Below are 13413 nucleotides of genomic sequence, written 5' to 3'. Positions count from 1 at the left end.
TAATCCGCTCAGGAGTGCAACATCGAGACCTGGCAGAATATTGGATTGCTGGGATTTAATTAATTAATGAAACTTACCTAATAGACACCGATGCGCTAGTTGGTGAGCCATGATTTTGATGAAGCAGTGCAAGAGACATGTTTGCATAAGCATGAAAGTTTAAATCAGTCCTGGGGCTCTAACAGGTGTCGTATTGAAAAGATCAGGATTAACTTCAACCATTCTGGGTTCTTTAATGTAGACCGACATCTAAGTGCATGTTTTTGTATGACACCCCGATAAATTCAAGCATTATCTATGATTTCATAAAAAAATGTAAATAAAAATGAGGAAGAAGCTTGTACCTACAGTTTAAAACAGCACACTTAAACCAAATAAAATTAAAGAAAATGTATTTAAAAGAACCCCGAGAACAAATTTGGTTTGAAAATAAATAAACAAAGCCTGTCCGGACAGGCCTCCATTGGATTAAGACGGCGAGTTGGGCGAGTTGGTGGTTGAACATATTCCTGTGGGTGGGTAGCGCAACCCGGACAAGGACGAAAGGAAGAACACAACACGAGCGCAGACTAACAACTGGTTTATTATTTCAAGCAGCGGACTATATTATACAGAAAACGTAAGCACGTGTAAAATGACGTTTACAAGGGTGTTATCCTATCTTGCCATTCAAAAACTCAGCTTCTTTATCCTGTAGAGTGATAGAAGGCTGGCTGACGCATGCGCCTGAGTTCACATGCATGAAGTAGGCCTCTACAATCTCGCGGTTAATTTGATGCATATTTTTATAAAGTATTTCTGTTTGTTCAAACATGGGTTTGCATGAGCAAACTCTACAATGCGCGGCGAGATTCGAGCCTGTTTGATTCCTGATCGCACCCTGGTGCTCCCTAAGGCGGATGTTAAGGCAGCGTCCCGTCTGCCCAAAGTACATTTTTCCGCACGAAAGAGGGATGACGTAGACGACTCCCACCGAGCATGCCACAAGCTGCCCCGAGTGTTTGACGCTGCATGTAGCTTCGGACGGCTGTTTAGGCCTATTGACAAGATTGCAAATCTTTTTTAAGGAGTTCTTTGCTGAAAAGATTACTTGAACGCCATATTTCATGGCTGTCTTTTTTAACCCATGCCCCATCTGATGTACATAAGGGATGACTGCGTACTTTTTGACTTTTTCGATCTGTCTTTGGGGTGCGTCCCCTTTCTTTATTTTCTTCACTAGCCCTTCACATATAGATAGAATAATGCATTTTGGATAACCGGCCTTCTCTAGACGATTGAGTTGTTGCGAAAAGCTCAGATTGGCGAGGTGGTGGCACGACTTTCTAAGTGCGGAACCCAAACACGTCATAGCAATTCCTCTTTTCACAAGTTTTGAGTGTGCCGAGGCATAGTTTAGAATTGGTTTGCTAGTCCTGGGGTTATAATGCCAACAAATGTGTTGCGCTGTTAGTCTTAACTGCAAATCCAAAAATTGAATTTCGTTATTACTGGGTAGTTCATGAGTAAATCTGAGACCCATTCCTTCTTTATCAAAAGCGGCGAGAATATCTCCAATGATTTTGGGACTGTTTTGGGAGGGGATAACTACCAGGTAGTCGTCAACGAACCTGAAGCACTTGATCAAAGTTCCTGCCAAGGCGCTCTCGAGTGCCCGGTCAACTGTGCCGAGAAAGATCTCGCTAAGAATGGGTGCGACCTGAGAGCCGATGCAGACCCCCTGCTTCTGAATCATTATTTGATCATCCCAGATAACGAACGTGGAATTTAAATAGAAAACCAAGAGTTCGAGAAACGACTCAACCGGGACGCCACTATCATTTCTAAACTTTAACTCGTCGCTTTCCATAATGCAATCTTTGATTGTCTTGATCAGCTGATTTCTAGGAAGGGAATAGTATAAATCGGTGACGTCGATGCTGAACGCTGTGCATGCTGGGTGCACCTCTTCTCGTAAAAACCTAATGACATCTTCCGAGTTTTTTACTTTGAATGGGTCTTCTACCTGGAGCCCTGTTAAGTTCTTCTGAAGATAACCAGAAACTACGTGTTGCCATGTGTTTCTTTCAGACACAATTGTTCGTAAAGGTTGGTCGGGTTTATGCGTTTTTATCGTAAAGAACACCTCAAGGTTCAACCCCTGACTTTTGTTCACTGCACCAGAAAGACGCTCGAGGTTCAATTCTAGCAACAATTTCTTTGCTTGATCTTTGACTTTCTTAGGTTGAATGTGCACCTTCTTGAAGTTCTTTGTTAAAGCGGCTGAGGCTTTCTCGGAAAACTGCCCCTCCGTTAGGAGGACGAAGTACCCTTCTTTATCAGCGGTCAGTACTTTCACTTCGTTTTCCCTTAAAAATTGCACAAGGGGTTGAATTTTCCGCGCTCTGCCATTCTGGTTTCCTTGATGTCTAACTAAGACGTCAACGCACTCAGAAATGCACCTGAATTTTTCATCTTCTGCTACATGTTTAGACACTGATCTAACGGTGGCTATCTTATTCACAGAGTCTAGGCACGGCTCTAGGCAGAACTTTGGGCCTAATTCAAGAATGTTCATGTGCTTATCTGGAACGCCGATATCGGTTAGGTTCAGCACTTTGGTCGTGGGCTTGGGTTTCTTCTCCCTGGGGGGTAGGTTGCGCCGGACGTTGTTCCAGAGGAATTCCAGCGAAGATTGACTTGACCTGGACCACTCGTAGTATCGACGGCACTCTCGTTGTCTTCCTTTTACAAAACCACACACGGACTTGAGGCAGTCTCTCAGCAACCTGGCCTGGCTCATCCATTCGGACCGCAATATTTTGCAAATCCTTCTGGTGTGGCCAACCGAGGGGCGGAAGATTCCGCATAGAGCCGTAACTTCTTCTGGACACGTACCATGGCGAAGATGCCAAGACGCCACCCTTGCTCGGCACTCACACACAGCTATTGTTGCGGCCAAGTAGGCCGGGTCATGAAGGACTTGGTTACAGTTGGTGTGTGAGTGCCGAGCAAGGGTGGCGTCTTGGCATCTTCGCCATGGTACGTGTCCAGAAGAAGTTACGGCTCTATGCGGAATCTTCCGCCCCTCGGTTGGCCACACCAGAAGGATTTGCAAAATATTGCGGTCCGAATGGATGAGCCAGGCCAGGTTGCTGAGAGACTGCCTCAAGTCCGTGTGTGGTTTTGTAAAAGGAAGACAACGAGAGTGCCGTCGATACTACGAGTGGTCCAGGTCAAGTCAATCTTCGCTGGAATTCCTCTGGAACAACGTCCGGCGCAACCTACCCCCCAGGGAGAAGAAACCCAAGCCCACGACCAAAGTGCTGAACCTAACCGATATCGGCGTTCCAGATAAGCACATGAACATTCTTGAATTAGGCCCAAAGTTCTGCCTAGAGCCGTGCCTAGACTCTGTGAATAAGATAGCCACCGTTAGATCAGTGTCTAAACATGTAGCAGAAGATGAAAAATTCAGGTGCATTTCTGAGTGCGTTGACGTCTTAGTTAGACATCAAGGAAACCAGAATGGCAGAGCGCGGAAAATTCAACCCCTTGTGCAATTTTTAAGGGAAAACGAAGTGAAAGTACTGACCGCTGATAAAGAAGGGTACTTCGTCCTCCTAACGGAGGGGCAGTTTTCCGAGAAAGCCTCAGCCGCTTTAACAAAGAACTTCAAGAAGGTGCACATTCAACCTAAGAAAGTCAAAGATCAAGCAAAGAAATTGTTGCTAGAATTGAACCTCGAGCGTCTTTCTGGTGCAGTGAACAAAAGTCAGGGGTTGAACCTTGAGGTGTTCTTTACGATAAAAACGCATAAACCCGACCAACCTTTACGAACAATTGTGTCTGAAAGAAACACATGGCAACACGTAGTTTCTGGTTATCTTCAGAAGAACTTAACAGGGCTCCAGGTAGAAGACCCATTCAAAGTAAAAAACTCGGAAGATGTCATTAGGTTTTTACGAGAAGAGGTGCACCCAGCATGCACAGCGTTCAGCATCGACGTCACCGATTTATACTATTCCCTTCCTAGAAATCAGCTGATCAAGACAATCAAAGATTGCATTATGGAAAGCAACGAGTTAAAGTTTAGAAATGATAGTGGCGTCCCGGTTGAGTCGTTTCTCGAACTCTTGGTTTTCTATTTAAATTCCACGTTCGTTATCTGGGATGATCAAATAATGATTCAGAAGCAGGGGGTCTGCATCGGCTCTCAGGTCGCACCCATTCTTAGCGAGATCTTTCTCGGCACAGTTGACCGGGCACTCGAGAGCGCCTTGGCAGGAACTTTGATCAAGTGCTTCAGGTTCGTTGACGACTACCTGGTAGTTATCCCCTCCCAAAACAGTCCCAAAATCATTGGAGATATTCTCGCCGCTTTTGATAAAGAAGGAATGGGTCTCAGATTTACTCATGAACTACCCAGTAATAACGAAATTCAATTTTTGGATTTGCAGTTAAGACTAACAGCGCAACACATTTGTTGGCATTATAACCCCAGGACTAGCAAACCAATTCTAAACTATGCCTCGGCACACTCAAAACTTGTGAAAAGAGGAATTGCTATGACGTGTTTGGGTTCCGCACTTAGAAAGTCGTGCCACCACCTCGCCAATCTGAGCTTTTCGCAACAACTCAATCGTCTAGAGAAGGCCGGTTATCCAAAATGCATTATTCTATCTATATGTGAAGGGCTAGTGAAGAAAATAAAGAAAGGGGACGCACCCCAAAGACAGATCGAAAAAGTCAAAAAGTACGCAGTCATCCCTTATGTACATCAGATGGGGCATGGGTTAAAAAAGACAGCCATGAAATATGGCGTTCAAGTAATCTTTTCAGCAAAGAACTCCTTAAAAAAGATTTGCAATCTTGTCAATAGGCCTAAACAGCCGTCCGAAGCTACATGCAGCGTCAAACACTCGGGGCAGCTTGTGGCATGCTCGGTGGGAGTCGTCTACGTCATCCCTCTTTCGTGCGGAAAAATGTACTTTGGGCAGACGGGACGCTGCCTTAACATCCGCCTTAGGGAGCACCAGGGTGCGATCAGGAATCAAACAGGTTCGAATCTCGCCGCGCATTGTAGAGTTTGCTCATGCAAACCCATGTTTGAACAAACAGAAATACTTTATAAAAATATGCATCAAATTAACCGCGAGATTGTAGAGGCCTACTTCATGCATGTGAACTCAGGCGCATGCGTCAGCCAGCCTTCTATCACTCTACAGGATAAAGAAGCTGAGTTTTTGAATGGCAAGATAGGATAACACCCTTGTAAACGTCATTTTACACGTGCTTACGTTTTCTGTATAATATAGTCCGCTGCTTGAAATAATAAACCAGTTGTTAGTCTGCGCTCGTGTTGTGTTCTTCCTTTCGTCCTTGTCCGGGTTGCGCTACCCACCCACAGGAATATCTCCATTGGAATATGAACCAGGCAACGTTTAACGCTAGAATGTTATCTAGTGAAGCGAGTCTAGCAGTGCTATTGGAGGAATTAGAGGGCAGTAAATGGGATATAATAGGGCTCAGTGAAGATAGGAGGCCGAAAGAAGAATATACAGTGCTAAAAAGCGGGCACGTCCTGTGCTACCGCGGCTTAGCAGAGAGACGAGAACAAGGAGTTGGATTCCTGATTAATAAGAATATAGCTGGTAACATACAGGAATTCTATAGCATTAACATGAGGGTGGCAGGTCTTGTGAAACTTAATAAGAGGTACAAATTGAAGGTTTTACAGGTCTATGCCCCTACATCCAGTCATGATGACCAGGAAGTCGAAAGCTCCTATGAAGATGTGGAATCTGCGATGGGTAAAGTCAAAACAAAATACACTATACTGATGGGCGACTTCAATGCGAGGGTAGGCAAGAAGCAGGCTGGAGACAAGTCAGGGGGGGAATATGGCATAGGCTCTAGGAATAGCAGGGGAGAGTTATTAGTAGAGTTTGCGGAACAGAATAATATGAGGATAATGAATACCTTCTTCCACAAGTGCGATTGCCAAAAGTGGGCGTGGAGGAGCCCGAACGGCGAGACTAGAAATGAAATAGACTTGATACTCTGCGCTCACCCTGGCATTATACAAGATGTGGACATGCTCGGCACGGTGCGCTGCAGTGACCATAGGATGGTAGGAACTCGAATTAGCCTAGACTTGAGGAGGGAACGGAAGAAACTGGTACACAAGACGCCAATCAATGCGTTAGCGGTAAGAGGGAAACTAGAGGAATTCCGGATCAAGCTACAGAACAGGTATTCGGCTTTAACTCAGGAAGAGCACCTTAGTGTTGAAGCAATGAACGACAATCTTATGGGCATCATTAAGGAGTGCGCAATAGAAGTCGGTGGTAACTCCGTTAGACAGTATACCAGTAAGCTATCGCAGGAGACGAATGATCTGATCAAGAAACGCCAATGTATGAAAGCCTCTAACCCTACAGCTAGAATAGAACTGGTAGAACTTTAGAAGTTAATCAACAAGCGTAAGACAGCTGACATAAGGAAGTATATTATGGATAGAATTGAACATGCTCTCAGCAACGGAGGAAGCCTAAAAGAAGAAACTAGGAATTGGCAAGAATCGGATGTCTGCATTAAGAGCCAAAGCTGGCAATATCATTACTAATATGGATGACACAGTTCAAGTGGCTGAGGAGTTTTATAGATATTTATACAGTACCAGTGGCACCCATGACAATAATGAAAGAGAGAATAAATAGTCTCGAGAAATTTGAAGTCCCAAAAGTAACGCCGGAAGAAGTAAAGAAAGCCTTGAGAGCTATGCAAAGGGGGAAGGCAGCTGGGGAGGATCAGGTAACACCAGATTTGTTGAAGGATGGTGGGCAGACTGTTCTGGAAAAACTGGCCACTCTGTATACGAAATGCCTCGTAACCTCGAGCATATCGGAATCTTGGAAGAACGCTAACATAATCCTAATCCATAAGAAAGGGCACGCCAAAGACTTGAAAAATTACAGACCAATCAGCTTACTGTTCGTTGCCTACAAACTATTTACTAAGGTAATTGCAAATAGAATCAGGAACACCTTAGACTTCTGTCAAGCAAAGGACCAGGCAGGATTTCGTAAAGGCTGCTCAACAATAGACCATATTCACACTATCAATCAGGTGATAGAGAAATGTGCGGAATATAACCAACCATTATATATAGCTTTCATTGATTACGAGAAAGCGTTTGATTCTGTTGAAACCTCAGCAGTCATGGAGGCATTACGGAATCGGGGTGTAGACGAGCCGTATGTAAAAATACTGAAAGATATGTATAGCGGCTCCACAGCCACCGTAGTCCTCCATAAAGAAAGCAACAAAATCCCAATAGAGAAAGGCGTCAGGCAGGGAAATACAATCTCTCCAATGCTATTCACAGCATGTTGACAGTAGGTATTCAGAGACCTGGATTGGGAAGAATTGGGGATAAAACCTAATGGAGAATACCATAGTAACTTGCGATTCACTGTTGATATTGCCTTACTTAGTAATTCAGGGGACCAATTGCAATGCATGCTCACTGACCTGGAGAGGCAAAGCAGAAGGGTGGGTCTAAAAATTAATCTGCAGAAAAGCAAAGTAATGTTTAACAGTCTCGGAAGAGAACAGCAGTTTATGATAGGTAGTGAGGCACTGGAAGTTGTAAGGGAATACGTCTACCTAGGACATGTAGTGACTGTGGATCCGGATCATGAAACTGAAATAATCAGAAGAATAAGAATGGGCTGGGGTGCGTTTGGCAGGCATTCTCAGATCATGAACAGCAGGTTGCCATTATCCCTCAAGAGAAAAGTGTATGATAGCTGTGTCTTACCAGTACTCACCTACGGGGAGAAACCTGGAGGCTTACGAAAAGGGTTGTACTTAAATTGAGGACGGCGCAACGAGCTATGGGAAGGAGAATCATAAGTGCAACGTTAAGGGATAAGAGCAGATTGGGTTAGGGAACAAACACGAGTTAATGACATCTTAGTGGAAATCGAGAAAGAGAAATGGGCATGGGCAGGACATGTAGTGAGGAGGGAAGATAACCGATAGTCATTAAGGGTTACGGACTGGATTCCAAGGGAAGAGAAGCGTAGCAGGGGACGGCAGAAAGTCAGGTGGGCGGAGGAGATTAAGAAGTTTGCAGGGACAACATGGCCACAATTAGTACAGGACCGGGGTAGTTGGAGAAGTATGGGAGAGGCTTTTGCCCTGCAGTGGGCGTAACCCGGCTGATACTGATGATGCTGATGGAGCTCCTTGGGGGGAGGGTGTTCTGATATGTGACTCCCGGTGCATGGGCGTTGCCGCGAAATCCAGGCCGATTTCGCTATGTTCATGCTCGAATGCCTTTTCGAGCTTGAAAAGGACATTCTAGTCAAAATCGAGCATCATTTCCGGCGCCGGGTGTTGTTTTGGTGGGCGGCGCATAACAGCTTGAAAAATTTCGGGGGCGGGGGCTGAAGCCCTATATGCCTCTCCCCCCCCCCCCCCCCCCCCTGGCTAGGCCCCTGGTCATAGACCATAAGCCCCTGACGTTTGCCTTCCACAGGAATCACAGTAAGTACACTGCACAGGAGGTCCGCCAACTGCGCTTTATCTCCGCTTTCACAGTGGATCTCCGCCGCTGATGCACTCTACCGCGTCGAAGCCCATCCACTGGTGGACATGGAGGAACTAGCAGCCGCCCAGCGCAACGACCCTGAGCTGCATCGCCTTCGTTCCTCATCCACGTTCCTGTCGGGCACTGAGTGACCGCTTCCGTTTTCTTCCTGGTTGATAACGTATCATTTGAAGCCAACAAAGAGACCAGGGACCTGAGCCAAACGGGGGTATTTATGTGCCGCTACTAAACCGACCCTGGGAGTGTTAGCCAGCATCACCGCTTAGAAATAACCTTGGCGGCGGTTGTGGAACATCCTTTCTGCCGTAGGCGTCACGAGTACACGATCTTTTTGGGGGAAGGCAACTAGTCATAAACCCACGCATGCTACCTGAAGGCATCAATGTTGCAAGATTCGAGACCCTCGTTATGTAATGAACGAGAAGGAAGGGGTTAACCGAGGGGCCCGATGAATTAAAGTCGGGCCCCTAGGTTAACCCCTTTTAAATCGGGCCCCTCGGTTAACCCCTTTCTTCTCGTTCATTGATAACGTGCGAGACATCCACTGGTGTTCCTCGACCCTTCGTCTCTGTGGCTTTTCGTCGCGCAATTTTTTTTATCAACTGCACAACATAAGCCACCCTGGCATCCGTACGACCCAGAAGCTAGTTACAACTCGCTTCTTTTGGCATAGCAATAATGCAGACGTCCGTCGCTGGGCGCGAACCGGCCTTCACTGTCAGCGTGTGAAAGTTCACCGCCATACCGTTACGCTAAATCCCCATTTCGGCCTCCAGACGCGAGGTTTTCCCACGGCCACACGACCACTTCGACATTGTTGGTCCTCTCCCGCCATCACGTGGGGCCTCTTACCTGCTCACATGTGTGGACCGCTTCATCCGATGGCCAGAGGGGTTTCACATAACAGACGCTACAGCAGAGAAAGTTGCTACGACTTTCATGAGTGGCTAGGTGTCGCGTTTCGGATTCCCTTCTGTGGTCACCATGCTATCCAGCATGTAGTCCAATACGTTACGTCCGCCTGGTGGACGCTCAATATCTGCAATCTTCTTTCGGCAGCTTAGGCAGCTTTCGGCAGGCTTTGATGACTTTTCGCACCGTGCATTCGATATTTCATTTGTTGCTTCCCCCACGAAATTTCTTCCCTGCTGCTTATTTCCCGCCAATTCAGCCCCACCGCTGCAATGATTCTTCACGCTTCTAACTTCACACTAGCCTGATTCTTTCCCGAACTCCTCCGGTTGCGTTTCTTCGCCTTCCACACTCACCAGTTCCATTATGGTGGGCGGCCTGGTCATCTCCGCGGGCGTGCTAGGCCGAGCTCTCTCAGCCACCGCGGCGGCGGAGACGTTCGAGTTGCGTTAGGCGTAGATCTCCCGCCATGCGTAGCCAGAGAAAAGAACGATTGACGGCCAAAAAATGGGCCCATCTGGCAGAGAATGGTATGTTTTGGCTCTTTGACACCTGTTGTTGTGATTATCAATGAATTTCTCTACAAAATGCGATATTCCGCCGAGAATCATAATAAAACTGTGGAGCTGACGTGACGTGTATCCGCACTCCGTGGCTTCTTCGTTGACATTAGGAGAAAAAAAGAAATGGCGCTGCTGAGCAGGTCAGGTAATTAATTCGTAGGGTAGAACACCGGTGGACGATTTGAGTTACAGAATGGGGTCCCAGCAGTGGCGTAGCAATAGGGGGGGCCGGGGGGCCGTGGGCCCCGGGTGCAAGGGGCCTGTGGAAGGGGGGGGGGTGTCAGATGCGTCTGAAGACACCCCTCTTTCCGCCGGCTACACCCGGGGGGGGGGGGGGGTGTTGACAGAAGACCTATGGGCCCCGGGTGCCAGACGACCTAGCTACGCCACTGGGTCCCAGAGAAGGGAAGCGCAGTCAAGGGCGGCACAGAGCTTGGTAGGCTAATGAAATTAGGGAATTTGCAAGCGCAAGTTGGAATCAGCTAGTGCAGGACAGGGGCAACTGGAGATGGCCGGGAAAGACCTTCGCCCTGCAGTAAACATGAAAATAGATTGATGACTTTAATTATGTACTTTCAAAATAATTAACTACATATTGGTATTAATGCAACGTTTATGCCTTATGGGAGGTATGCCGTATTTTCCCAGGGATCCTCCTTGCAATGAGTAAGGCACAGTGTTTGTAATTCGCCTAAGAAGGAAGCATGTTCCCGTGACGACTGTGTACATTAATTACAGCCTTTGTAGAAGGTAATTTAATAGAGTGCTCCACAGTTATCCGTAATGTTTCTCGAGTCCTAAGACAGCTGTAGAGCACACCAATCTCAATTTTGTCAGACATTCGGACAGACGCTCGTCGTCCCATGACCAAGAATGAATCCCTTTTTAAATGTACAGTCATGAAGTATATACAGCCAGAACGGTCACATGACTTGTGTGAGAACTGGTTAAAGGAAATGAAAGCATAGCGCTTATCTCAGCGTGTGTCTGTGGCTCAGGCGCACACAGGGCGTATCGGGATGACGTCACATCTCCGTTTTACAAGCACTGCGTGCTTACCAAGAAAGGAAAGCACTTTGAAAATCAGTCATCAATGCCGAGTCTTTTCGGCGCTCGTACGACGCGACCGTATCGCGTAGTTCTTTGCTCGGGTCTCGAAGTTTCGTTCGGTGGAAGGGTTTCCTGGGCGTCGGACGATTGCTTAGCCACGATGTCCGCTTTGTCGGCCGTGTCCGTTGGCAGGCTGCTTTGTTGAGGCTGTTCGGCTGGGACGGGACTGGTATCTCCTCCGTTTGGGAGCAGGAACAGATGGCGTCTGTTTCTGCGTATGGTCCCCCCTGCAGTCTGGACCCAGTAGGATCTTGGTGTTGATGAAGGACGAAGGACTGTGCCCTCGGCGCATCTGTCTCTCAGCCCTACTTGGTTGCCTGCGGATAAACTGGGAAGAAGTTTCGCAGCAGGACGTCTGTCAAAATACATCTTTTGTTTCTGTCTGCATTTTTCGTCCTGCTTTTTCCAAGAAACGGTTACCACTCGCGGTTTTGAAGCGGATTGCACGCATGGCACTCGTGAGCGTAAGCGGCGGCTCATTAGCAGTTCCGCTGGGCTACAGCTCGTTGGGCCCGGTGTGTTTCTATAATTCAGCAAGGCAATGTATGGGTCCGGCGCTTTCTTCAGTAGTCTTTTGAGAGTCCCTACCATGCGCTCAGCTTCCCCGTTAGCTTGTGGGTAACGAGGGCTCGTTGTGACATGCGTGAAGTCTTGCAATTTCAATGAAAGCAAATGAGACGAACTGTGGTCCGTTGTCTGATATTACCGTTTTCGGTATCCCATGCCTGGCGAAGATGCTTTTCAGGTGCTGAATGACCACCTGTGACGATGTTCCTTGATCCAGTAGGGCCAGCTCAGGATATCTGGAGTGGTAGTCAACAACAAGATAGACAGCTCCTTTCATCTCAAACAAACCAATTCCGATTTCCTCCCATGGAAGCTCCGTTGTTTCAGATGGGATCATTGGTTCGGAAAATTGAGTGCGCTCTGCAGCACAAGTTTGGCAGTTGGCTACGGTTGTTGCGATTTCCTGGCTAATTCCTGGCCACCAGACTGATTCCTTAGCGTTTGCGCGGCAGCGGGAAGTGCCTTGATGCCCTCCGTGGATTCTATGAAGCATTTCTTTCCGCAGAGATCTTGGGATTACTAGTCTGGCGTCCTTTAGAAGCAACTGCTTGCAAACCGTGATGTTGCCACGATGCGCCCAGAATGGTTTGAGAACTTGCGGCAGCCGATCCTTTGCGGGCCAACCTTGCATGCAAGCTCCGAGCAACGATGCGCACTCGGGGTACGTTGCCTGCTCTGAGCGTATGCAGTCGAGCATGTCATCTGAGAGCGCAATCGACCGACTCCATCCACGTGAGCCGAGATGTCAGCTTCAGACAATTCCCCGATAGACAGTCCCGTGTTCATCCCTCTGGCTCGAGAAAGAGTGTCCGCTGTAGCGATGGTTTTACCCGGGACGTGTGTGACCGTGAACGAGTACCGCATAAGACGCATTCTGAACCTTTGGATTCTTGGTGGAAGCGAATCGAGAGGATCGCGACCCAGTAGCGGAAGGAGGGGCTTGTGGTCTGTCTCAAATAAAAACGTGAGGCCTCTCAGAAATTCGTCGAAGCCTTCTGCTGCCCAGGTCAAAGCCAACGCTTCCTTCTCGATTTGTGAATACCTCTGCTCTGTTTTTGTGAGCGATCTGGAGGCATATGCTACTGGACGCCTTTCGCCAGATGGCTGATCCTGGAGTGGTACAGCGCCAAGTCCTTGCGAAGTGACGCGTCCGCCGAAACGATTGTCGAGTACATGGGGTTGTACCTTGCCAGACATCTGTTAGAGCTGAGAGTAGTCTTGATCTTCTCAAAAGCTTCCTCTTGTTGAGTTCCCCAACAGCAGTCGCTGTCTTTGTTTAGGAGGCTGCGTAAAGGCGCAGATATAGACGCAGCATCAGGAACAAACCTTGCGAGGTGGTTCATCATGCCTAATAAGGAACGAACCTCAGCGACGTTTTGGGGTCGAGGCAACTCCTTGATTGCTCTGATCTTCTCAGGATCTGGGCGCACACCATTGGCGTCAAAGATCATGCCCAGAGATGCTACTTGCTCAACAGCGAAACAACATTTTTCCTTGTTAAGGGTTACTCCTGTTTTTCCAGACGGTCGAGCACGTTACGAAGGCTGTTGTAATGTTCCACTTTGTTCTTGCCGTACACCAGAATGTCGTCCATGTAGTTTAGTACGCCGTCTAGGCCTTCGACGACCTGCGAGAACTTTCTTTGCAAAATTTCTGGTGCGG

The 13413-nt window shown here is 47.6% G+C and overlaps 1 protein-coding gene across 1 annotated transcript; it reads right to left on the bottom strand.

The window, feature by feature from the left end:
• Positions 1 to 12830: 12830 nt before the first annotated feature.
• On the bottom strand, positions 12831 to 13202 carry LOC135902268 (uncharacterized). Its single transcript, XM_065432253.1, has one exon. It carries the CDS (start codon positions 13200 to 13202, stop codon positions 12831 to 12833), a length of 372 nt encoding a protein of 123 aa, XP_065288325.1.
• Between the last annotated feature and the right edge of the window lie 211 nt (positions 13203 to 13413).

The sequence above is a fragment of the Dermacentor albipictus genome, chromosome 6 (assembly GCF_038994185.2).
Source record: "Dermacentor albipictus isolate Rhodes 1998 colony chromosome 6, USDA_Dalb.pri_finalv2, whole genome shotgun sequence".
NCBI lineage: Eukaryota > Metazoa > Arthropoda > Arachnida > Ixodida > Ixodidae > Dermacentor > Dermacentor albipictus.
Note: the sequence above shows the minus strand (reverse complement) of the source record. Positions and strands in the feature narration are given on the sequence as shown.

Bases quoted from the DNA above. Each gene is read 5' to 3' on its own strand.
- LOC135902268 (XM_065432253.1), bottom strand. From the start codon at position 13,202: ATGATCTTTGACGCCAATGGTGTGCGCCCAGATCCTGAGAAGATCAGA.